Source organism: Nannobrachium achirus (genome assembly GCF_963921795.1).
Source record: "Nannobrachium achirus genome assembly, chromosome: 9".
Lineage (NCBI taxonomy): Eukaryota > Metazoa > Chordata > Actinopteri > Myctophiformes > Myctophidae > Nannobrachium > Nannobrachium achirus.
This window is the reverse complement of record NC_137818.1, coordinates 9,441,749-9,468,899: the sequence shown is the minus strand read 5'-3', so window position 1 is coordinate 9,468,899 and position 27,151 is coordinate 9,441,749. Positions and strand designations below refer to the sequence as shown.

At 44.4% G+C, this 27,151-nt stretch overlaps 1 protein-coding gene across 1 annotated transcript in view; it reads left to right on the top strand.

Moving 5' to 3' along the window:
• The window catches only part of LOC308291836 (glutamate receptor-interacting protein 2-like), a gene marked incomplete at both ends in the record, with an annotated part of 124,107 nt that overhangs the window by 48,121 nt on the left and 48,835 nt on the right, over positions 1 to 27,151 (top strand). The window contains 5 exons of the mRNA XM_080733968.1: positions 4,425 to 4,570; positions 7,846 to 7,929; positions 8,481 to 8,556; positions 12,034 to 12,179; positions 23,104 to 23,251. Of these exons, the coding sequence (XP_080590094.1) occupies positions 4,425 to 4,570; positions 7,846 to 7,929; positions 8,481 to 8,556; positions 12,034 to 12,179; positions 23,104 to 23,251 (600 nt within the window). The remainder of the gene's footprint in view (positions 1 to 4,424; positions 4,571 to 7,845; positions 7,930 to 8,480; positions 8,557 to 12,033; positions 12,180 to 23,103; positions 23,252 to 27,151) is intronic.

The following is a 27,151-nucleotide window of genomic DNA, read 5'->3' as shown; positions in this document are numbered from 1 at the left end:
GTTCACGTTCGCCCAAAATATGAACGTGTTCATGAACGATCGTTCTTTGAACGCGTTCGGGTACAACACTGACAATACAGTAAGGTACGGTACAGTGCAATACAGTGCAGGTACGGTACAGTACAATACAGTGCAGTAAAGTACAGCACAGTAAGGTTAAGTACAGTACAGTGCAGTAAGGTACAGCACAGTAAGGTATAGCACAGTACAATAACATACAGTACAGTACAGTACAGTAAAGTACAGTACAGCACACTAAGGTACAGTACAGTACAGTACACTACAGTAAGGAAGCAAGCAGTTCAAACTGTGAGACCATCCTCCGAGTCGTCTGTGTTTCGTTGTGAGAGGGTCGGTCCCCGTGAAAAACGCGTTCTGGCACGAAGCGGTTACGTTTCTCGCGTTTGTGACGCCCCCTAGGGGTCGAAGTGGAAATGCTTTTGGGCATTCGTTGAGTATGCCACCCCCAACCTGTGGTTGAAATTCAGTGTTGACTCGACCTATTGTTTGTGATTTATGGCTTTTGTTTGCGAAACGGGCCCCTCCCGCTAACTTTGGAAGCGCGTTACGAACGAAGGGTATTGACTATCAAAATATCCTTTGACTATGTTTATCGCGTGGCTTCATAGATCACGTGTTCCGGTTTTTAAGACATTTGAAGAAAATATGTAGGAAAAGGAGCAAAAAGTGTGTTTCGGAGAAAATTCAAGATGGCGGAAAATCTATCCTGGCGCAAATGGGCGTGGCCTATATGGGGAGATGCGTCTTGGCCCAAGGAATCCGGGGAAAAAATAAGTTTAAGTTTCCGACCTAGGGTTCAACAGTTACAGGCCAAAACGTACACTGGGCTGTTATAGCGCCACCATGAGGTCAAATGACGCTATTATTTTTTATTTATTCCTTGTAATCATTATGAACCTCCTCTCCGAGTCTTGAAACTGTAGCCCCTATGGTTTGCGAGAGAAAAATAATTGAATGTGAGTTTTTGCGATTCCCATTATAAGTCAATGGGGAAAGGAAAGGGTTAATTAATTCACTAATAAATTCATATCAATTAAACTATAGAACCTTTCTCTTAGCAACTTACTAGCACACGATTCCCGAGTAAGCCGGTCGATTTGACATATGGCGCGAGTGTGTGGTGCAAAAACTGTGGGAGGAGTAGCGTGCCAAACTTTGGGTGTGCCTGCAGCTCGCTAAATGCGCGACCTTGTGCGGCGGTTTGGACTGTGAGACCGTACGCCGAGTCGTCTGCGTTTCGTCGTGAGAGGGTCGGTCCCCGTGAAAAACGCGTTCTGGCATGAAACGGTTACGTTTCGCGCGTTTGTGACGCCCCCTAGGGGTCGAAGTGGAAATGATTTTGGGGATCCGTTGAGTATGCCACCCCCGACCTGTGGTTGAAATTCAGTGTCGACTCGACCTATTGTTTGTGATTTATGGCTATCGTTTGCGAAACGTGCCCCTCCCGCTAACTTTGGAAGCGCGTTACGAACGAACGGTACGGACTATCGACATATCCTTTGACTATGTTTATTGCGTGGCTTCATAGATCATGTGTACCGGTTTTTAAGACATTTGAAGAAAATATGTAGGAAAAGGAGCAAAAAGTGTGTTTTGGAGAAAATTCAAGATGGCGGAAAATCTACCCATACGCAAATGGGCGTGGCCTATATGGGGAGATGCGTCATGACCCAAGGAATCCAGGGAAAAAAGAATTTTCATTTTCCGACCTACGGTTCAACAGTTACAGGCCAAAACGTAAACTGGGCTGTTATAGCGCCACCATGAGGCCAAATGACACTATTATTTTTTATTTAATCCTTGAAATCATTTTGAACCTCCTCTCCAAGTCTTGAAACTGTAGCCCCTATGGTTTGCGAGAGAAAAATATTGAATGCGATTCCCATTATAAGTCAATGGGGAAAATTAATTCACTAATAAATTAATATCAATTAAACTATAGAACCTTTCTCTTAGCAAGTTACTAGCACACCATTCCCGCGTAAGCCGGTCGATTTGACATATGGCGCGAGTGTGTGGTGCAAAAACTGTGGGAGGAGTAGCGTGCCAAACTTTGGGGAAAAGTATGGACAGAAAGAAAGACCTAAATAAATATGAGCGAGAACAATAAGTGTCCCATGCTATGCATAGGCACACTTAATGAGCGAGAACAATAAGTGTCCCCATGCTATGCATAGGCACACTTAAAAATACTTTGAGTGCCACAATTTTGCCATAACTAACTGCCAAGGCTTTTTCCTGTTGTATTTAGTAAATGAATGCAATAGGAATAACAATCAAACCTCGGTTCGAAGTGAAGCGGTGAATTTTTATTCTATGTGTTCTAGAGCTATGAAATCTGTGTTCTAGATCTATACATTCTGTGTTCTAGATCTATACTTTCTATGTGCTTTAGTTCTATATTTTTATGAATTTTGTATGAATGAATGATTTTGTCTGGAGGGCCAAATTGTCATGTGAAGCTTGACCAATCCTCAATTCTGCATGCACGGGACATGTACGGGACAGACAAAGCCACTCCTTGGAAGTGGCTTTCACCGCTTCGAAAATCCTTGGCAGCTAATGACGGGTTTCTTGTTTACAAACATTGAGACTAAATGCACAGCTGACTGTATCATGTAATCAATTCCGTCCAATCCCCAAACCTGTTGTTTTGGGGAGCGCTGGTTTCATTGGCTAATTTTGGTACGGACCCTGTGCACGCATCTTTTATCAGTGTAACGTGGACCATAAACCCGTCTATTAGTTATGGCAAAATTGTGGAACGACTATTTACCTGATTGTCAGAGGCTCCGTGCACGTGGCACATGCCCATTGTGTGTGGTAGGGTTTCCGGTTCACGAGAACTCCAATGCTTCATGCTAAGCCCATCACATAGAGCAGGGGTTCCCAAACTTTTTTCATCCAAGGCACCCTTACAATATAACTTTCACTCCCAGCACCTTATATTTATAGCATATCGTCGTTGTCGGGTGGAAACCTTGTATGTCCAAAACCGTTATATTTATTGTATTTATCAACCGTTGTATTTATCATCTATAAAATGTACTAAACTAGTGAAAACAGCAGATCTACAAGCAGATCGGCTGTTTTCACTAGTTTTGTGCGACGGTCTTGTGATGAAGCAGGGCAAAATACGTACATTTGAAACTTGGAGATACAAGGTTTCTATTTTAGTGATTATGTTGCGAGGAAAACGCTGAGATAATAGCCATTTTGGTTAGAACTGACTGAAAATAACTTTGTACTTCAAGTTTAAAATGATACTAAATATATTTTTAAATGTCCAAATACATTTCAAATATTATGAAAATATCTCGCGGCACCCCTGCAGGGTGCCCCGTCACCCACTTTGAAAACCCCTGCCATAGAGGGTTTCTGCCCGACAGTGACGATTTCCTCCAGTGTTATAGCTCGCTTTGTATCGTTCAACCCGCGAGGTCATAAAGTAACAACACGACGGCTATTACGTTGTAGCGATTGCATTGCAGCAATCCAAGCACCCAAATGTTCACTTCTGAAAACATTCCCACATTCAATTAGTGAAAGAGTCAATGTAAAGCAAAGAGCCATTTAAACGTTGCCATTTGCTTTTCCAGCGACACGAGGCCCTTCAACAGCTGCTGTATGTTCATTTAAATGGCCATGCATTGATGCATTAAACAACCCCCCTGGGGTCCCTCAAGGGTCTATTCTTGGTCCCCCTCTCCTTTTTGTCCTGTCTACAGCAAAATCTCTTTGCTGAAAATTGCAAAATGTACTCCATATATGGGCATAAAAGGGATTCTGTTAGTGTGACATCACAGTGAAGCCAGAGTAATGTCAGAGTGGGAAACACATTCTGTTAACGCCTGACACTGTGGTTCCCCTGACATCAGTGATGTCAGAGCATTATGTCACAGTGATGTCAGAGCATTATGTCACAGTGATGTCAGAGCATTATGTCACAGTGATGTCAGAGCATTATGTCACAGTGATGTGTCAGGGGAATCACAGTGTCAGGCGTTATAGACAGAGATACGGACAAGCTGTGACCGTTCACATACTAAACTGACGTCACATCACTGTGATGTCAGGGGAACCAAAGCCCTTTTATGCCCATATATGGAGATCCCTGTGATGCCAGGGGAAGAAAATCCCTTTTATGCCCATATATGGAGATCCCTGATGTCATCAATATTAAGCCCATATCTGTGAATATCTGTGGGTACCAGGGGTCTCCATATATGGGTAACTATATGGGTCCGCTATACATCACTGGCTAGATGGCCTCTTTAGGTGTCTTACTCATGGTATGGCTGCTATTTTTCAATAGTTAAAGCATAAAATAATGGTTAATTAATAATGCCTAATATTGTACGTATTCAATCGATCAATCAATGTTTAATGTGTGTTTGTCTTAGGAGCGACCAGCTGAACGTGGGCGACTACATCAAGTCGGTGAACGGCATCAACCTGTCCAAGCTCCGCCACGACGAGATCATCAGCCTGCTGAAGAACATCGGGGAGCGGGTGGTGCTGGAGGTGGAGTACGACCTGCCCCCCTTTGGTAGGTGGAGCTTTGTCCTTTACCGTAGACACTGGTGGCGGTAGTGCAGATGAACCACATTCCCTTTGACTCCAGGACAGAGCAGGGGTGCAGTTGTCTCGATTTAAAATGAAGCAACACAGAACTAAAAGTTCCTATGATTGGCCGCTAGTTGCGCTGTTCTGGCACCAGAAGCAACATGTTCTCCATAGGATTCTATCCATTTCCCCCAAACTTTTACATTTGATTCTCTTACCTTAATAAACATTGTCATAAATACTTTATGGTTCCTGTCGCTAGTTTAAAGCCTTGTTTCAATCACCATGATATACGTTTTGTGAAATTCTGGTCCAATTGATTTTGAATTTGATGAGGGGCTTGTGATCATAGGCTTGTGATGATTCTTCTTTGTGTGCTTTATTTTCGGCAAGCTCAAGACAATATCCCATGTATCCCTGCGGTTGTACGTGACCATTGGCAGCCAATATCATTCAAGATGGTACCATTTCTACCAATGAACGTTGATTTCTACAATGATGGCGTCACCCATACAACGGCCAAAAAAGCTTCATTTACGCAGCATAGAAACCAATGGCTCTCCACCGTCCATATTATTTTACAGTCTATGTAATGGGACTGAGGTGTAGTTGCCAGGAAAGAGAATTGCGACCTTAAGCAACGCTACGGCAACGGCAGATGACAACGGTAAAAGTCAGTGAAAGGGGTGGGAACCCGTCACCGCCGACGCTTTGCTTAACCATTTTGATCGCTACGGCGATTACGTCATAGCAGCCGTAGTCCGCCTGGCTTTGCCGTCCTGAAAATCATCTAGCTTAAAGTCGCTATTGACTTAGGTTAGAGGCAGTGCTATTTGATAGAAGGGAGCCTAATCGCTGATTGGCTGGCTGCAGACAGGTTGTAGAGTTTGATTGGTTAGAGGAGATCACATTCAGTTTAATGAATGAGAGGATTCTGACAGCGTGGGAAAGGGAAGTGGCGTGGACTATTAACCCATTTAGTGCTCCAGAAATGAACGGGTTAACATGTCCAGCGTGCCTCCCGCAGGCTGCATCCACGACCGTTGTCTTATTTTGAAGGCCAGAAGTCCATAGCGTAAACACTTCCGGTTTGACGCCATGACGTCATTAACCGGAAGCGATCGTCATCAACATGCGGTTGTGTAATGGCGGATTGATGCCTTTCAACATGTGTTTTATTAGCGAGAATCTAATGCCATCCTTGGTTTTAAAAGTTTTGTTTGGAGAAAATGGACATTAAAGATGCGATTCCCCGTCGGCCTCCATGTTATGGGATTACTATTTTGTGCACGTGGATCCGTGATGATGATGAATCGGCGAGGCCGATCGTGCCAGGACCTTCCGCCAGGCTACAGGGTAGGAGAACCGGCGTTACTCCATATCGAGTACTTTTCGCGAGTATACTCGGGATCGGCACTCTAAATACTCGAGTATTTTTCACGAGTATTCTCGGGATCGGCTACAAATGAGTTGGGCGGTTTAGATTTTCTTTTATTTAATTTGCGCTCAGAGCTTCATTTCTGTTGGTGCTCAAACATTTTGAGTGGCACCGACACACATCCTTGTTTCTTGGAGAGAGCTCACAAAGTTTCCACGTCGATCCCATCGGTTCAAACGGTGCCGGAGATTAGCTGGTGACGGACACAGGGGGTCGAAAACGTAATCATGCATCACTGAAGGAGACTAATTGGAGTTGTAATTCCATGTACACAACACCAGTTTCTCTGGCTCGGAGACTCGGAGAGGCCCAGGTATAATTCCAGCTTCAGGCATGGGCCTCCATTCTCCTGTGAACCACTGCAATTTCCAAGCGGTCTTGACCACCACGGTCTTCTTGACCCTTCACAAACCCTGAACAAATTGCCATGCATGCGATGCTGCTCGCCCCGTTTGCAACGCCTCTCTGAATCTCCGTCAGAGTTGTCCCCTTGCATCTAAAGCACCCTCCACCACAGAATTATTCTAATGTTTTTCAAGCTGTTGTGAAGGCACAAAGCGGTTGCGACTCCCCCCCTCCCCTCCCCTCCCCTCCCCTCCCCTCCCCTCCCCTCCCTCCACACTAAATCATCTTAATGATGCTTTTCCTTTTGAGTAAATGTTCCCTCTCTGCGTGGCTGAGCAGCCTGAGCTCTTGTGACCCTCTATGCGTACCAGGGACGTGCTGGCCATTGGGAGAAGCGGGACAACTCCCGAACTTCGGCGAGTAACTAGTGCCGCACCATTTACGCCACTCGCGCAATATATACATCAAAATGTGCGGCTCGGCCGGGAATGGTGTTCTATTACCTTTCGTTCCGATCCGCCTTACCATGCCGACGTAATCGGCAAAAAACGACGTTTAATTGTCCCCATTGACTTATAATGGGACAATGCAAGAAATCACTTTCAAGTATTTTTCTCTCGTAAACCATAGGAGCTACAGTTTCAAACCTCGGAGAGGAGATTCATAATGATTTTAAGAATGAATCGAAAAATAATTACATCACTCGGCCTCATGGTGGCGCTATAACGGCCCACTTTACGTTTTGCCCCGTAACTCTTGAACCGTGGATCGGAAAATTACAATTCTTTTTTCCCTGGATTCCTTGGGTCAAGACGCATCTCCCCATATAGGCCACGCCCATTTGCGCCAGGATAGATTTTCCGCCATCTTGAATTTTCTCCAAAACACACTTTTTGCTCCTTTTCCTACATATTTTCTTCAAATGTCACAAAAATCGGTACACATGATCTACACACACACACACACACACACACACACACACACACACACACACACACACACACACACACACACACACACACACACACACACACACACAGCTCCACTTCACACGGGTGTGATTTTTTTCTTATAAACCCCCTTTTATAACACCCCCTTTGATCAGATGATAAATAGCTCATTAGCAACATGTTATATGCATATTAAGTACATAAACAGTATGCACAAGCATACACTTGCTTCCAGATAAAAAAAAGACAGAGGGTTATTGTTAAAGCGGCGAACACATAAGAAAGTAAGAAAATCATGAAATAGCATTTTTTCCCTGACATTCAATGTGTGTTAATATCCAGATGGTTGTGTCATTTGGTGTGCAAATAACTTTGTGTATTATTATCAAACATGGTCTCTCTGTTCTTAATTCCAAGCCCCTTAGGTGTCAGAGCAAAGAAACAAGCTGTGATTAATCAGATTAAAGTGTGTAATCTTTTGACAGCCCTAATACAACCACACATGCTCTTGTTTCTGTTTCTTAGTTCAAAGCCCCTCGGGTGTCTCTGCAAAAACCTTAGAAGTGTGCTTACACAAGGAAGGCAACAGCTTTGGATTTGTTATGAGAGGTAGGTGGCTCCTATGATGTGGCACACAGTAAGTGGCTATAACTCTGACTTTGCTCTTGGTGCATTTGAAAGGGTTTAACGCATGTGTGTGTGTGTGTGTGTGCGTGCGTGCGTGCGTGTGTGCGTGCGTGCGTGCGTGCGTGTGTGCGAGGACCAACAAGAAAACTAGAGCAGTGGTTCTCAAACTTTGAAACTTGAAGGTCTCCCCTTAACTCTGACAGTGTACAAATGGACCCCATTTGTACACTGTCAGAGTTACAGACTTGTAAAGGTCAATTTAGACCCCCATAAAGGAACCCAGAGAGTCCCTGAAATCCACTTTGAGAACCACTGTACTAACTAGAGGATGATAAATAGACATTGGGAGGTTTTCCTGGTCCTTACAAGAAAAGGACCAAAAGAAGATTCAGATCGTGTTCCGGATTTAGGGGTTGGAATGAAGAGTTGAACATGATTTATGCGTACAGCAGTTGCATGTCCTGCACCGAAATAGCTGATCTATAAGATCTATATGTCTCTACAAGATCTTTTTTCTTCTTCTTCTTTTACAGGAGGCTTCCATGAAGACTGGCGGCGGTCTCGTCCCCTCGTGGTCACCTTCGTGAGGCCAGGGGGTCCGGCCGACAGGTGAGAAGAAAAGCTATTTTCCAGCTTGTAGACCGACTATTTTCAGCTAAGAGATTTGGTGTAGAGTGAGGGATTCTTTTTTTATTTCTTTTTCTCGCATTCCTAAGCCAATAATTTGATGACCAGCAGTGGTTCCCTATGGAGACACAAAGAGCCTGCTTTGTTCCCTATGGAGACACAAAGAGCCCGCTTTGTTCCCTATGGAGACACAAAGAGCCAGCTTTGTTCTCTATGGAGACACAAAGAGCCAGCTTTGTTCCCTATGGAGACACAAAGAGCCCGCTTTGTTCCCTATGGAGACACAAAGAGCCCGCTTTGTTCCCTATGGAGACACAAAGAGCCCGCTTTGTTCCCTATGGAGACACAAAGAGCCCGCTTTGTTCCCTATGGGGACACAAAGAGCCCGCTTTGTTCCCTATGGAGACACAAAGAGCCCGCTTTGTTCCCTATGGAGACACAAAGAGCCCGCTTTGTTCCCTATGGAGACACAAAGAGCCCGCTTTGTTCCCTATGGAGACACAAAGAGCCCGCTTTGTTCTCTATGGAGACACAAAGAGCCTGCTTTGTTCCCTATGGAGACACAAAGAGCCCGCTTTGTTCCCTATGGAGACACAAAGAGCCCGCTTTGTTCCCTATGGAGACACAAAGAGCCCGCTTTGTTCTCTATGGAGACACAAAGAGCCCGCTTTGTTCCCTATGGAGACACAAAGAGCCCGCTTTGTTCCCTATGGAGACACAAAGAGCCCGCTTTGTTCCCTATGGAGACACAAAGAGCCCGCTTTGTTCTCTATGGAGACACAAAGAGCCCGCTTTGTTCCCTATGGAGACACAAAGAGCCCGCTTTGTTCCCTATGGAGACACAAAGAGGCTGCTTTGTTCCCTATGGAGACACAAAGAGCCCGCTTTGTTCCCTATGGAGACACAAAGAGCCCGCTTTGTTCCCTATGGAGACACAAAGAGCCCGCTTTGTTCCCTATGGAGACACAAAGAGCCTGCTTTGTTCCCTATGGAGACACAAAGAGCCTGCTTTGTTCCCTATGGAGACACAAAGAGCCCGCTTTGTTCCCTATGGAGATACTAAGAGCCTGCTTTGTTCCCTATGGAGACACAAAGAGTATCCTCAAATTATTGGCTAATTATTAGTAATCATTTGTATTTGGGTGTGAACTACCCCTTTAAGTGATTACAAAGACAAATGATGTGTACCTTATGGTGTATTTACTGTATGGGAGCCTGCGCCTGAGTGCTTTTTCCCTTTGATCTTGGAGGATACAGTACACAAAATGATAGCGTCACTGTTGGGTAGAAACCTTGTATATTCAGGTTTCAAATTTGTATGCTTTTTTTCTCCGTAAAGTAAAGCCCTGCTTCATCATACAAGACTGTCGCACAAAACTAGTGAAAATAGCAGATCCACAAGCACACAACGCCTCGCATCGCTTTTAAAAAATAAAATCAAACCTCGGTTCGAAGTGGAGCGGTGAATTTGAGCAGCTGTACCCTATGTGAGTGAGTGAGTGAGTGTAAACTGTGCCTGTGAGTGAGTGGTGAGTGTGCCTGGCCTGCACAAAACAGCGCCCCTCCTTTAACTAGTGTGTTGCGTGTGGCCACTCAAGGTATTGCCCAGGCTACGGACAGGGCCAGCCAGCCACCCACCCACCCAGCCAGCCAGCCAGCCAGCCAGCCACATACCCACGGATATACCTGTTCATTGGGAGCGCTTTCACCGCTCCAAAAAGCTTTAAACAGTGTAGACTTCACAGAAGCTGAACACATGCTAAACTTACGAACAATCATGTTAGCTTGTGCGTATAATATTCTATGTTGCCTGTAGATGTCCCTATCATCAGATAGGTCACAAATAATAGTTAGTTGTTGGAATGTGTTTAGTTAGTCTCCCACCGAGCACTGCTTTGAGTACTCGCCTCCTGTTAAAGTATGTGGGGGGAAAACATCAATATATAATCTATATCTACACACATACATATGCATAAGAACAACGTTCCCATTATTATTATCATACATATCGGAAACGTTGTTCGTTCGTTGCACATGGGGGTGGGTGGGGGGCGGGATCAATGCCATATATGGAACCGCAGCTATTTATACACAGTTATATAGGCCTGCTTGTTATTTCAAAGCAGAAAGGGCAGCTCTGGTCCCGAGGCGAGCGCAGTGCTACAACAACAGTACTCCACTTTCCCCCGTCGAGATGTGACAGAATGCAGCGGTGACATCCTCCACAGTGTCCACACTGTCCACTCTCAGTGGCATCAGTTCAGAAAAAGCTAAGGTATGGCAACATGACTGGTGTCTTGCACGCGCGCCTTCGCACGCGTGCAAGACACCAGTCATGTTGCCATACCTTAGCAACAGACACGATACATTTATTTTAAGAAGTACATTTTATTTTTTTCCCCATTTCTACGGTTTCTTGGGCTGGATATGGCAGCCTGGAACAGTTGTTCAAGTGCAGCTAAACATGTTAGTAAACGCGTCACAATTAACAATAATGAATTGCACCTGTGCAGCTGACCTGCGGAACCTGGGAATATACCATTTTGTCAAGATGAGGAGAATAAAAGCGTTGATATAATTATAATACCTTGTTAAAGTGACCATTTTGTTACATTTTGCATTTGTAGTTATTTTACTGTAATTTAACAAGATAATAACCAGCACAGATAGACAAAGAGGCATTCATGGATTTATATTTAAAAGTGACTTTTATTTCCCCCCCTGGCCCCAGGGTATGGCAGCTGCATACCCCTGCCATACCCAATTGACGCCCCTGTCCACACTGTCACACGCTTTCACGTCCATTCGTCCCTTATCCGTCCTTCACTTCGCCCGCACGAGGAGAGGAGAACACCGGTATAGAACAGCTGACCACTTGAACCCTCCCTGTGCACTCCATTTGAGTCCTGGAGTCCCTCAGGGCGCTGTACCAGGCCCCCTCCTCCCCCCTTTTCACCCACTAAAGAAGCAAATGTCTTCGCCTGAGGCCACGTTTACTCGACAACGGTCTGTAGAGAGAACGCAAAATGTCTTTGCGTTCTCACATTTTAATCCAGTGTTCGGAGACTCAAACGATGTAGTGTGCACACCAGGTCGCTTGGTGGCAGTGACGCGCTATCTGGCAGTGTGTGACATCACACTGTCATCTCCTTCCTGTCACAGTATTTGTTTACATAATCACCATGGCAGCGCCCAGGCTCCACTGTGCTCCACTGCTGTCGGCTTTGCAGCGTCAGTCATTTCTACATCACACATTTTGCGGTTTCCCTGTAACTCGCCCGTTTAGATAGAAACGCAAGGAGGATCGTTTCACGGATTTTCACTCAAAGATACGGTTTTACTATCTTGTGTTTTTAACCCCCGAAAATGCCTTTCTGTCTTAGTTCGGAATTCTGGGCAAATTAATTAGATTTTTGGAAAGAACTCCTCCCTAATGTTCGCGTATGTTTTACCACGCAGAGAGGGCACGGTGAAGGCGGGCGACCGGGTGCTGAGCATGGACGGCATGCCGCTGACCCGGGAGAAGCACGCCGACGCTCTCACCATGCTGATGCAGAGCTGTCAGGAGGCCGTGTTCCTCATCCAATACGACGTCTCCATCATGGGTGAGAGCACTCACACACAGTACACACGCACACACACACGCGCACACGCACGCACACACGCACACACGCACGTACGCACGCACGCACGCACGCACGCACGCACACACACACACACACGCATACACACGCGCATACACACACGCATACACACACGCATACACACACGCATACACACACATACACATGCACACACACACGCATACACACACATACACATGCACACACACACGCAGGGGTGTCGCACCAAATTCTGGGCCCTGGGTAAAAGGATTCACTGTGGGCAACCCATGAATGTTCTTCATAGGGGGAGGGTGTTTAACCCATTTAGACTTTGAACGCATTATTGTCTCCACCAGCCGAAGGCATGGGGGAGAGTATGTTTTCCCCTCCGTCCGTCCGTGCGTCCGTCCGTCCGTGCGTCCGTCCGTCCGTCCGTGCGTGCGTGCGTCCTCGCAGTTTGTGAGCACCTAATCTCAGTCGCCGTTGGCCCGGACGCTGCCAAAGTGAGCACACACACTCCCTGGATGTCAATCTAGAACCTCTGCCCTAAATTTTTCAAATGGGCCTTTTCTAGCGCCACCTAGTGGCCGATGTTCGCAAAACACATTTCTGTGCACTACTCTTACAGATTTTGTCCAAAAATCCTACAAATCGGTAGACAGTATCTCGACAGTCATGTGATCGACATGGATCTGTCCGATTTAGCATATTCCATCCTGATTGGCTAAGGTTGGCTTCCAAACCGTCCGTCCGTGCGTGCGTGCGTGCGTGCGTCCTCGCAGTTTGTGAGCACCTAATCTCAGTCGCCGTTGGCCCGGACGCTGCCAAAGTGAGCACACACACTCCCTGGATGTCAATCTAGAACCTCTGCCCTAAACTTTTCAAATGGGCCTTTTCTAGCGCCACCTAGTGGCCGATGTTCGCAAAACACATTTCTGTGCACTACTCTTACAGATTTTGTCCAAAAATCCTACAAATCGGTAGACAGTATCTCGACAGTCATGTGATCGACACGGATCTGTCCGATTTAGCATATTCCATCCTGATTGGCTAAGGTTGGCTTCCAAACCGTCCGTCCGTGCGTGCGTGTGTGCGTGCGTGCGTCCTCGCAGTTTGTGAGCACCTAATCTCAGTCGCCGTTGGCCCGGACGCTGCCAAAGTGAGCACACACACTCCCTGGATGTCAATCTAGAACCTCTGCCCTAAATTTTTCAAATGGGCCTTTTCTAGCGCCACCTAGTGGCCGATGTTCGCAAAACACATTTCTGTGCACTACTCTTACAGATTTTGTCCAAAAATCCTACAAATCGATAGACAGTATCTCGACAGTCATGTGATCGACACGGATCTGTCCGATTTAGCATATTTCATCCTGATCGGCAAATTTTGGCTTCCAAAGTTTGCAGGATTTGGCCGTTTTGAAAAAAATGCCTCAAATCCCAAACGCAAAGTGCAATTATCATGAAATCGCGCACACACGTTCCCACTAGGTCGAGGAAGAAATGTCACAGCATTTTTTTATCAGCCTCATGGTGGCGCTATAACAGGCCGATTCGTGGTTTTACCTATAACTCCACCGATCAGTTTCAAACTTTGTAAGCTCAGTCCCTATAGGCCAAGGAAAAATGCATTCCCTGCATTTTTCACATCAGCCTATTATAGCGCCACCAGGAGGCCGACTTATGTAAAACCAAATCTTTCCTATTATTCCTTGAGATTTTATCCAAAAATCATGCAAATCGGTACACAGTATCTCTATAGTCATGTGATCAAGTCCGATCCGTCTGATATTTCATATTCCATCCTAATTGGCTAATATTGGCTTCCAAAGTTTGCAGGATTGCTCAGTTTTTGGAACACAATGCCTCAAATCATGCATGCAGTGTCCGATTGCCATGAAAGGTCTAAGGTGAAGAACATATGCCGGCCTTTTTACATTGGCCTATTATACAGTAGCACCATCAGGACGCATGGCCTGGTGGAGACCTGTGCTCGGAAGAGCACTGCTTCTAGTTACGCATTATTTTGTGCTTTAACTATTGAAAAATAGCAGATATACAAGCTCACAGCGCAAGCTTGTAGATCTGCTATTTAAAAAAAAAAAAAACTTGAGTCAGTGGTGCTCAAACGTTTTCATGTGAAGGACTCCCAAAATTATATGTATTTGGCCACGGACCCCCAGCTCAAAATATTTAGTTCCAGGGACCCCCCCAGAAGAAAAAATTGAGTTACAAATGTTTGCTTAAAAAAATACATATATTCAAAGATTGGCACACATTTTCACGACTTTTCAAAAATAGCAGATACGGCACTGCGAGCTTGTATATCTGCTATTTTTCAATAAAGTATAAAATAATTAAGGCCCCTCCACCTTGGACCCTAGTAACTCAGTCCCACTTTCCTCCCCCTTGTGACGCCCTTGCACACACACACACACACACACACACACACACACACACACACACACACACACACACACACACACACACACACACACACACACACACACACACACACACAGCACAGCACACTGCCGGCAATACGGCAAGCAGGGGCGTCACAAGGGGTAGGAAAGTGGGACTGAGTTACTGGGGCCCAAGGTGGAGGGGCCCTATTGTAACTTTAGCTATTGAAAAATAGCAGATATACAAGCTCACAGTGCGGCACCGAGTGCCGCGCTGCAAGCTTGTAATTCTGCTATTTTTTAAAAAGTCGTGAAAATGTGTGCAAATCTTTGAATAATGTATTTTTTACCAAACATTTGTAACTCAAATTTTGCTTCCGGGGTAGTCCCTGGAACTAAATAGTTTGAGATGGGGGTCCGTGGCCAAATAAATATCATTTTGGGGGTCCTTCAAATGAAAAGGTTTGAGAACCACTGACATAGTAGTCTCTCAAGAACAGACTAACTGTGCTCCAGTTAAGTGAAAAGGACCTTTTCTTTGACGATGGCTGGCCAGATTGCTGACATAGAAATATTGGTTTTTCAAAACATCTTAGAAGGATTCAAAAGACACTTATAGAATCGGGTCAAAATTCTAATTTTCACGATTTTTCAAAAATAGCAGATCTACAAGCTCGCAGCGCGGCACTCGGTGCTGCGCTGTGAGCTTGTATATCTGCTATTTTTTTATATTTAAAGCATAAAATATTGCGTCATAATGTGTTCAGACCTAAATGGGTTAAGGCCCCTCCACCTCAGTCCCACTTTCCTCCCCCTTGTGACGCCCTTGCACACACACACACACACACACACACACACACACACACACACACACACACACACACACACACACACACACACACACACACACACACACACACACACACACACACTGCCGGCAATACGGCAAAGAAACGTTGACGCGGGAGCAGCATGATGGCTCTGGGGGAGCAGCATGATGGCTCTGGGGGATAACAGCCGTAATGTGCTTATTCAGCTGTGCGGCCGCGTGGCGCTGCTGGAGAGATGTATAGCCGGGGAAGTCACCCACTAGTCAGTGGTGTAAAGTAACTAAGTACATTTACTTAAAGCCATACTGTGTAAGATGCCCAACTAGTGGTCATTAGCCCTATAGCAAACCGCGGTCGCGTCCGCGTCTTTCGGACGTTTTTCGTACCTTCAGACCCCCGCGTCTGCCTCCACCTCGCTGAGATCTATCTTTTAAGGGGTCCCTTGTTCCTGTGCGTTCAGTAATTCCAGAGATACGGACTCCTTCACCCTGCCTGGTAGGCGAAATTACCTAGAGAAGGGATGGTACAAACGGGCGACAACAAATATGGCTGCCATAGCGACCCCACTTCAAGATGCGCTGTGATTGGCCGGCAGTTGTATAACCCTCGCTGTGATTGGCCGGTAGTGTGATGACGCAATTTTCGCGCGAGATCCGGTCCACGGCAAGGATCTCAGTTTACATACAGAGAAGGCTTTACAGGCTGAAATTCACGGCGCGGATCTTCTAAAACTTTTGTGATTTAATAGTTAGGAGAATTTTAAGATTTGTTTTATAAAAAAAGTTACATAGTACAACTTTAAGTACTGTACTCAACACTTTCTATTCTTTATATATAGTCTGGCTGCATAGGTATGATACCCCCTATAAAAGAAATTGCTCAATGCTGACAGGCCGTCAGCAGGTGGTTTCATATATAGACAACATTTTAGGCCAATAAAAAAAAGTTGGCAGCCGGACTAATATAACTAGTAATCGCCTCAGGGCGAGGCCGCGCCATGTCTTGGTCATCTGGCCAGTGATGTATATTTTTGATTGATTCATTGATTATTTTAGACTAAATTGGAGAACAGTACAAGTATAGTCAATACAATTGAAATGTAGTACAGTACAAGTACAGTTAAACACCCTGCCTTTTTTACGTTGGAAGCCCTCTGTATTTAATTCATGGACATAATAAATAGCAAGCAAAGAAAACATACAATAATATCGCAGTTATAAAAAACACTATGTACAGGATAGGGGAAACAAGGGGGTGGGGCTCCTGAAAGGTGAGTTTTCAGGGCAGTTTTGAAGGATGCCAGTGAGCTACATGTTTTAAGGGAAGTAGTCAAGGAATTCCAGACCAGTATATATGGAGATCCATGTACTGTATATGGAGATATGCTGTGAGAGCCCAAACATGCTTACTCAGTTATTCGTTATGTGAAAGTCCTATGACCTCTATGACATCTGACATCATACCCCTTTTATGCCCATACATGGAGATCCCTGTCTGTAGAACCAGCCACACAGATTTGGGCTGTCTTGGCCATAATGGATTCTGTTAGTGTACGTGGTATGTGGCCGATGTGGCCTCCATATATGGGCATTCCCATATGAAGTCCTGTTAGATATTGGCTTCTTCTTAATATTGATGACATCAGGGAACTCCATATATGGGTATGAAAGGGATTATGTTAGTGTGATTCCCCTATCATCACAGTGAAGTCAGAGCAGGATGTCAGAGCGAAACCCATAGACCGCAATAGACCGTAATATATAATTAATTATTTAGATAACTTCTGCCGGGGTTTTTGAAGCGGTGAAAGCTGCTTCCAAGGAGTGGCTTTGTGTCTCCCGTTCATGTCCATATATGGTCATTTCAGTCCAGAATGAATAGGTTTTATCTGTCCCGTACATGTGTGTCCCATGTCCATATATGGTCATTTCAGTCCAGAATGAACAGGTTTTATCTGTCCCGTACGTCCAGAATATGTGTGTAATGTCCGTCCCGGTCTGATGATTGGATGATTAAAAATGTCCAATGAGACCATACTTTGAGGATTGGTCAAGCTTCACATGACAATTCGGCCCTCCAGATAAAATCATTAATTCATTCAGAATTGGAAGAATGTATAGATCACAGAGTTCATAGCTCTAGAACACATAGAATAAAAGTTCACCGCTTCACTTCGAACCGAGGTTTGATTTTTTTCCACTGATTGTACCTTATTTTGAAGACCCACGTAAGCCAAGGTCGTGTCCATGTTGTCGAAATTCACTATGTTGTTATATCCATCAACATGTTTACTTTCACACCGAAAAGCATTTTAGCCATTTCAAAATAGCCGATCTACAAGCTCACATAAGCTCACGATGTGTGTGGCGCGACGCATTGTGAACTTGTAGTTTCTCCTTTTTTCGATATGATGTACAATGAGTACTTCTACAGTTTGATACCAATATTTTTATAATTTTACTCAAGTAAATTTGGAATTTCCGGACTTTTACTTGTAACAGAGTATTTCCATATTGCAGTATTGATACTTTTACTTAAGTAAAAAAATGTGGGTACTTTTTCCAGAATATCCTCTGAAAATGCACAATGCCCACCGGCTGCCGTGTCTAGTGATGAGATGATTGGCTCTTCTACATCAATGACGTTAGCATTGACATCACAACATCGTCGTCATAATAACTTTTAAAATTAATTGTCCAAAAGCATCATTTCCTCATATAGCTACGTGAGCCAAACTAATTCTAACGATTCTCACTGTACTTTAACGCTGTTGCTGCCATGTGAGATGTTTAACTGGGCGGTACATCTGAAAGAAGGACCCAGGAATGTCCAAACTGCTGTGGTTGAGGGGCGCGAGCTGTACGCCTTTGGAGGGTGCAAACAGATTGAAGTGGCCATCTTCAACACAGTGTCTTTGCGCTGGAGGAAGTTGACCCCAGGTCCAGTGACAACCGGAAGAGTTGAGGCGCCCTTCAAGTTTGAGGGCTACACAGCTGAGCTTGTAAGCGATATCGTGTATGTCTGGGGTGGGTATCCTTACAGCAACGTGCTTTATACATTTGATGTCGGCACCCACAGTTGGTCCAAGCCCCGGGTGTCTGGCACTGTTCCAGAGGGAATGATGAACCACTCGGCCTTTGTCTTGGGGAACATCATGTTTGTCTATGGAGGATACACCAGCCTTAGATGCACTAGTGAGCTCTACAGGTTGGACACGACCACAATGGTCTGGTCTTTAATTAACACCAGAGGCATTCCACCAACACCAGAAATCATAGGATGTAATTCTGCCACCATCATCGGGACAAAGATGTTTGTATTTGGGCACCTGGGGGTCCATATGAACACCGCCATGTGGTTTGACACAGAGACCAACTGCTGGCTGGACACGCATCCTGTACAGCCTCTTCTTGTAGGACACTGGGATCGTTCAGTCTTTGTCCACAATGGAGAGATCTACATATTTGGTAGTAAGACCGTTTACCAATTCTTCAGTGATCTGTGGAAATTCAACCCAGAGACCAACTCCTGGAAGAAGGTTGAGCCCAAGAGGAAAGGCCCGATTCCAACCGCGGGATGTCGCTGTTGCATTGCCATTGTGGGAGATCGTATCCTCCTCTTTGGACGAGACAACTCACACCTGTTCGTCTTTGACTTCAGTCCTAGTCTGAAGACGTTATGCAAGCTGGCGGTCGTTCGGTACGGTCTGGAGCTGTCTGGACTCCCACACAACATCAGGTGGGAACTGGCAGCCATGACTACAAACACCAGAAACTGATCAAATAAATAAATAACATCGTAAAAAAAAAAAATAATCCCACTAAAATAAATAAAACAAACTAATGATTTAATAAATGTAGCCGCAAGTGTCAACAGGGTCCAAGCATGTAAGAAGATTACTACGCAAGTACGCAACAATGGTGAAGAGAAAGATGACAATAAAGATGATTGTTATCAGGAAAAGGTGCAGATGAAGAAGAAACAAACAAACCAAAAACGATAAAATCGTTTGTTCATAGTGAGGGCATTGAGGGTAGAGTCCCATTGTCTACTGTATCTTGAAAACCAATCCCATTTTTAATTGCTTAAAGGAGAATTCCGGACTACCTTTTTTTTTTTTTTTTTTTTGGTGTGCAGGTGTTGGTGTTGGACGGTTAGGCCACGGTTAGGTTTTTGAGCGGTGCTAACCGCTCCTATAGACCGCTTAAAAAAAATGATGTCACAAATGATGTCACAAATGATGATGACATGAGTCCGCTAGACCAATGAAACACTTCGATTCTGTTGATCTGTCCATGATGTCATAGTCACATAGGCACCCGATTGGTTAACTCTGATTTAGAACGCGTTTAGGCCGCCTAAATTACGTCATAAAAAATTATTGAGCGGTGCTAACATTGAATTTCAAAATAGTTCATTTGAATTTCTCAATTGTATGAGTCATGTATTATTATCTATAATACATGAAAACAAACCACACTTTTAGACAGAGCGCTTTAATCACAGGGCCCTGTCTAAAAGTGTGGTTTGTTTTCATGTATTATAGAGATATCCAGCTCAAGACAATTTTGAAATTCAAAGAATATAAATAAACAGCTTATCACAAATGATGATGACATGAGTCCACTAGACCAATGAAACACTTCGGTTCTGTTGATCTGTCCATGATGTCATAGTCACATAGGCACCCGATTGGTTAACTCTGATTTAGAACGCGTTTAGGCCGCCTAAATTACGTCATAAAAAATTATTGAGCGGTGCTAACCTTGAATTTCAAAATAGTTCATTTGAATTTCTCAATTGTATGAGTCATGTATTATCTATAATACATGAAAACAAACCACACTTTTAGACAGAGCGCTTTAATCACAGGGCCCTGTCTAAAAGTGTGGTTTGTTTTCATGTATTATAGAGTTATCCAGCTCAAGACAATTTTGAAATTCAAAGAATATAAATATTCTTGTACTTCAAGAAAGCTTGTACTTCATGTAGATCGAAGTACAAGCTTTACCACGCCTAACCAACTCCATATCCTGGACACTTCATGGGAGCGAAAATACAGTAGAACCTCCTTCTCCTCTTTGGATCTGCAACTACTGTTGAATTTTGTACAATCGGTCTCTCATCTTGCCGGCCTTCTGGCTAAACTGGGACAGTGATCATGAAGGTGATACCTATAATAATGTCATGTTTGGCAGATCCTTGCGGATGTCAGCACTGAGTGACAGAGAGAATGTTTGCAAGATGTCTAGAATGTCTAGAACCACTCCACAGCAGATGTGGGAAAGTCTCGACCAAACAAGTCCAGTATTTGTCTGCAACTCTACAGATCCTTTTGTCATTGTGGTTAAAGTAAAGCAATAGAAACTGTGCATGACATTCCAGCTGCTCTTCATGCTCTTTGGTCTTGGGCTTCTCAGCCATCATTTGCAAGAAGACATCAAATATCGTCCCAACAGAAATAACACATGCCAGACTTGTCTTTTCGAATGACTTTGTCTTCAAAGTATCTTAACATGACCTTTCAGGGTCATTAGAATGCACTATCCTCATGTATTCTAATATTTAGGTACCGGTATGTAGACATGGCAAAGTCCAGCTTATGGTCCTTATAGTACCAGTACTCATCCAGACACCACAGCTCCACACAGAACACCTGGAACACAAAGAAGGGGGCGGTGGCTCTCTCCCTGAAGAGCTCCAGGAAATCAGGCACCATCAACAGTTGGGTCTCTCCTTAGGTCCTCTGTACAGGTGGGTCTCTCCTTAGGTCCTCTTCCTCAGGTGGGTCTCTCCTTAGGTCCTTAGGTCCCACTTCTCCAGGTATTCTTTGTCTTTCTTCAGGTGATGAATAACACCGGTAGGTTTCCCCCGCACAGTCCTTTCCAAAGTTTCCTCTGCCTTCTGGATGCCGAGTCTGAAGTCGGCCACATTTGGACGCAGCTTCCGTCCCCTATGGTAAACAGCCAGTGCAGACTCAAAATCCCCCATGGTGCACAGTGCCTCTGCCTTACAGTACAATCCCTTGTAAAATGTCTTGTCATGTTTAAGAGATGCCTCAGCGTCCTTTAAAGCATTTTCTGGATCCCCCATCTTCAGAAACATTTAGATCGCTCAGCGAGGCAGTCCTTGTCTTCCACCTTGAGCATTAATCCCATGGAATAGCTTTCTATAGCTTTGATATAGTGCCCCTTTTGGTACAACTGATCTCCCATTGCCAAATAACTTTGAAATGTCGGGAAGAAGGGGATGACCTTTGGTGGGACGACCTTTGGCGCTGGGGCTCCTTCCGTGTCAATCATGGTGGCGGCCATTTCAGCCTTTATGTGGTGCTCGCTGCTCGTGCAATACCAGACAATTGTGATCCGCTTTTGGAGAAATTACCTGTGTTGGTTTGACTGCTGCTTTTATATCCGTTACGCTGATGACAGATCTACCCATGACGTCATCCATTGCTTTGTGGAGTTCAGTTTTGAAGCCTTGATTTCGGCAAATTGGATGTACTATGTAGCCTACATGTAGGATGCTGTCATCATGCCATAACTTGTGACCATATACTGTAGGCCTATTTGTTGTTGTTGGGTGGGAGAGGAACTGGGGAGACACATCTTTGCGATCCCCCATCTTCAAGAAACATTTATTTTAGATCATCTGACATAATGTTCAAGTGCCACGTTCCTTTCCCTACAGAGAGAAAGACAGCGAGAGGGACATGGAGTAAATAAATGTCCCTCCGTGAGTGACACGTCACACGTCACACTTTTGCCTTGCTCATATCTCCACAACCGTTGCCCCCATCCATGCCACATTTTGCACACACACTCCTTACCTGGCAAACTACAACCTCCAAGGACCCCTGGTGTAAAAAATGACCACATGTGCAAAAATGACCAAATGACCACCCCAACGGGGCTGCTCACGGGGAATTCCTGGGGACCACCCACTCCTGGTGCTCCAGAACGGATGCAAAAGTGGTGGCGCCCCCAGTGGAGGACCCCCTCCACTGCAGCTCACATAAAATGCCGTAACTCGGGCTAGGAGCGTCCGGGAGAGCCAGGGCCGGTACCTATTCGTCCGCCAAGGCAACGCGGAGACCCCACCCCTCATTTCTCACATGGCCCTCTTCTAGCGCCACCTGCAGGCCGATTTTTAAAACACATTTTTGGACACTGCTCCTACAGTTTTTGCCCTAAAATCACGCAAATCGCTACACAGTATGTCTACACTCATCCCATCAACATTAATCTGTCCCATATAGCGCCACCTTCAGGCCGATTTTTTAAAAACACATTTTTGGACACTGCTCCTACAGATTTTGCCCTAAAATCACGGAAATCACTACATAGCATGTCTACACTCATGTCATCAACATGGATCAGGAAGATTTTGGAAAAACCCATTTTTGCCCTATTTGTGGAGATAAGCGACCATCTCCCGATTAGGGAGTCTTACTGGTACTCCCTAAATATTTCTGCACCGCTCACTTCGCACGGGTGCGATTTTTTCATTTCCATGTGAATGTAAACATATTGAATGTAAAACAAGATCGTGAATTTCAACCGCATGGACGCGATCGCGGCTTCCGGGGCTCTTCAAAATAAAGGCGCAAGTGAATGGCGGCACTCTATAGCCAAATAATTACCAAAATAATGGCATCCGAAAGGTCTTCTAACATGTGTTGTCCTTCCAGAGGCCGTGCAGCAGGCCTCGGGCCCCCTACTGGTGGAGATAGTGAAAGGTCCTTCCACGGGCCTGGGGATCTGCCTCACCACGGCCGTGTACCGCAACAAGCAGGTCATCATCATAGACAAGATCAGGGCGGCCAGCGTGGCAGAAAGGTGAGACATTACTCTCTACGTGTACGGCACTTCTTTTTTTCAAGGACCCCTAAATCAGTGGTGTAAAGTAACTAAGTATGCATGTTCTGTACTCAAGTACAATCTTGAGGTATTTCTATTTTCTTCTGTATGTTATGTGTTTCGCTGCTGACCCCCCTAGTTCCAGGGACCCCTATAGCAAAGACGTTAAAAATGTGCACTTTTTAAAGACATCATGAAATTACTGAAAGAAAATCATTGAATTTTGTTTTTAATTCATGAGAACATTTGCTTTTTTGGGGAAGGTTTTTTGAAAATATTTTCAATAGTAATATTGTAGGAAACAAAATCAAGGGACCCATAAAAATGTGTGTGGGTTGCGACCATAGACTGTATAAAAGGTATGGACAAAGCGACGCCATTGGTTTCTATGCAGCGCAAATGAAACAATATGGGTCCTTGGCATGGGTGTCGCCATCATGGATTAAAATGCGGTCAGAGGAGGCTATTGGCTGCCAACGGTCACGTGCAACCGCAGGGATACATGGGAGAATGTGGTCGAAGCCTCCCGAAATACAGCACTCGAAGAAGAACACAGCCGGCTGGTATCAGTTTAGTTGGCCACGCCCCCCGCATCTTTATCATAAATTTTAACATAAATGGGACCTTATTTTCACAAAACGCATATCATCGTGATTGAAAGGCAATTTTTAACTAGCGATAGGAACCATAAAGTATGTATGAAAGTGTTAATTAAGGTTAGACAACGAAAGGGGAAAATTAATGGGGTCCAATGGAGAACAATTCTTTTTGCGATCGGCCGGAGGGGAAAACAGCGCAACTAGTGGCCAACCATAGGAAGTTTTAGTTCCGTATCGGGCTCATTTTAAATCGGCGGAACTCTCCCCCTGGTTGCGACCCAGTGTTTTCGGAACCAGTGTTATAATTGATATTTGTACCTCCTTGTACCTCCATGTCCCCAGGTGTGGTGCGCTACATGCAGGGGACATCCTCCTGATGTATTATTATTATTATCATGTCCCCAGGTGTGGTGCGCTCAGGGGACATCCTCCTGATGTATTATTATTATTATGTCCCCAGGTGTGGTGCGCTGCATGCAGGGGACATCCTCCTGATGTATTATTATTATTATCATGTCCCCAGGTGTGGTGCGCTCAGGGGACATCCTCCTGATGTATTATTATTATTATGTCCCCAGGTGTGGTGCGCTGCATGCAGGGGACATCCTCCTGATCAGTGTTGGGCAATATTACTTAGGAGAGTAATCGTTACTTATTACTTATTACTCCTTGGAAAAAGTAATAATATTATATTACTTATTACTTGGAAACAAGAGTAATATGTAATATATTAAGTTATATTACTTTTTTTTCTTTTCTTTTTTTTTAACCTGCAAAATCTGTTTAGCCAGCTCCTTTTAGAACTGAATCCAATTTATTGGAACAATAAGAGTCTCTGGGATGCGATTAAAGAAATTATAATTGCAGGCTTTGTAATTAATTAATCTCAATTAATCACATTTTAATCACACATCAATATTTGACCTGGGAACAGTTAGATACTTTTTTAATGGATTTTATCAATTAATAATTAAGACATAATATATAACCCAACAAAACATTGCTTATTTTTTATTACATTTAAAACTCTCAGCTCTGTTGAAGACCCCTGCCTATATTATCCTTAAATAATAGGCTACATATTTTCTTTTCTGCCTAAAAAGTGTAGGCTATTTTAGACGTGAGGTGCAGGGGCTCTGGGTGTTCCCACTAAGGAAAGTAGGCTTTCAACTCCCTAAAACCGTCTATTTCGGTGAGTAGTTTTACATTTTACAACAGACATGAGGCTTATTGGGCTCAGACAGTGGAGGCTACGTAGCCCTGAATACATGACTATCATATGATACTGATAGTCATAGTCATGTATTCAGGGCTAGGAGGCTACGCTAACTGGCTATTAGTGGCTAACAGCAGCAACTCAGTCCGCAGTGGTCCACGGTGGTCCCGCTGAGCTCCGCGGACGGTCCGCGGCGGACCCCCGCTACGGGCCCCTCCGCGGCGGACCCCCGCGGACCCCTCCGCGGCCGAGAGGAGTGCTTGTAGATTGTAAATGTCCCATCCATGTAAGCGCGTCGCACGCTGATGCTCTCTCTGTGACTGTGACAGGCAGCGCAGCGCTGACACTGGTGGTCCATGCACTGGTCTCATGACATAAGCAACGTCATAACTGTGCGCACTGCGCAAATGACTGATCTACAAGCTACATCGCATCTCTGTAGAAGTGTAGATGTATGTTGATGTCTTGTAGATCTGTTCTTTTTCTGCAATCGGCTAAAATGGCTAGTAACGGAGTAGCGAGGCTTTTTTTTGCGGAGTAAAGCGTTATATATTACCATTTTTTTTAGAGTAATACCTTATATTACTCGTTACTGGAAAAAGTAATAATATTACAGTAATATATTATTAGTAATTCGTTACTGCCCAACACTGCTCCTGATATATTATTATTATTATCATGTCCCCACTAGGTGTGGTGCGCTGACCCCCCTAGTTCCAGGGACCCCTATAGCAAAGACGTTAAAAATGTGCACTTTTTAAAGACATCATGAAATTACTGAAAGAAAATCATTGAATTTTGTTTTTAATTCATGAGAACATTTGCTTTTTTGGGGAAGGTTTTTTGAAAATATTTTCAATAGTAATATTGTAGGAAACAAAATCAAGGGACCCATAAAAATGTGTGTGGGTTGCGACCATAGACTGTATAAAAGGTATGGACAAAGCGACGCCATTGGTTTCTATGCAGCGCAAATGAAACAATATGGGTCCTTGGCATGGGTGTCGCCATCATGGATTAAAATGCGGTCAGAGGAGGCTATTGGCTGCCAACGGTCACGTGCAACCGCAGGGATACATGGGAGAATGTGGTCGAAGCCTCCCGAAATACAGCACTCGAAGAAGAACACAGCCGGCTGGTATCAGTTTAGTTGGCCACGCCCCCCCGCATCTTTATCATAAATTTTAACATAAATGGGACCTTATTTTCACAAAACGCATATCATCGTGATTGAAAGGCAATTTTTAACTAGCGATAGGAACCATAAAGTATGTATGAAAGTGTTAATTAAGGTTAGAAAACGAAAGGGGAAAATTAATGGGGTCCAATGGAGAACAATTCTTTTTGCGATCGGCCGGAGGGGAAAACAGCGCAACTAGTGGCCAACCATAGGAAGTTTTAGTTCCGTATCGGGCTCATTTTAAATCGGCGGAACTCTCCCCCTGGTTGCGACCCAGTGTTTTCGGAACCAGTGTTATAATTGATATTTGTACCTCCTTGTACCTCCATGTCCCCAGGTGTGGTGCGCTACATGCAGGGGACATCCTCCTGATGTATTATTATTATTATCATGTCCCCAGGTGTGGTGCGCTCAGGGGACATCCTCCTGATGTATTATTATTATTATGTCCCCAGGTGTGGTGCGCTGCATGCAGGGGACATCCTCCTGATGTATTATTATTATTATCATGTCCCCAGGTGTGGTGCGCTCAGGGGACATCCTCCTGATGTATTATTATTATTATGTCCCCAGGTGTGGTGCGCTGCATGCAGGGGACATCCTCCTGATCAGTGTTGGGCAATATTACTTAGGAGAGTAATCGTTACTTATTACTTATTACTCCTTGGAAAAAGTAATAATATTATATTACTTATTACTTGGAAACAAGAGTAATATGTAATATATTAAGTTATATTACTTTTTTTTCTTTTGTTTTTTTTTAACCTGCAAAATCTGTTTAGCCAGCTCCTTTTAGAACTGAATCCAATTTATTGGAACAATAAGAGTCTCTGGGATGCGATTAAAGAAATTATAATTGCAGGCTTTGTAATTAATTAATCTCA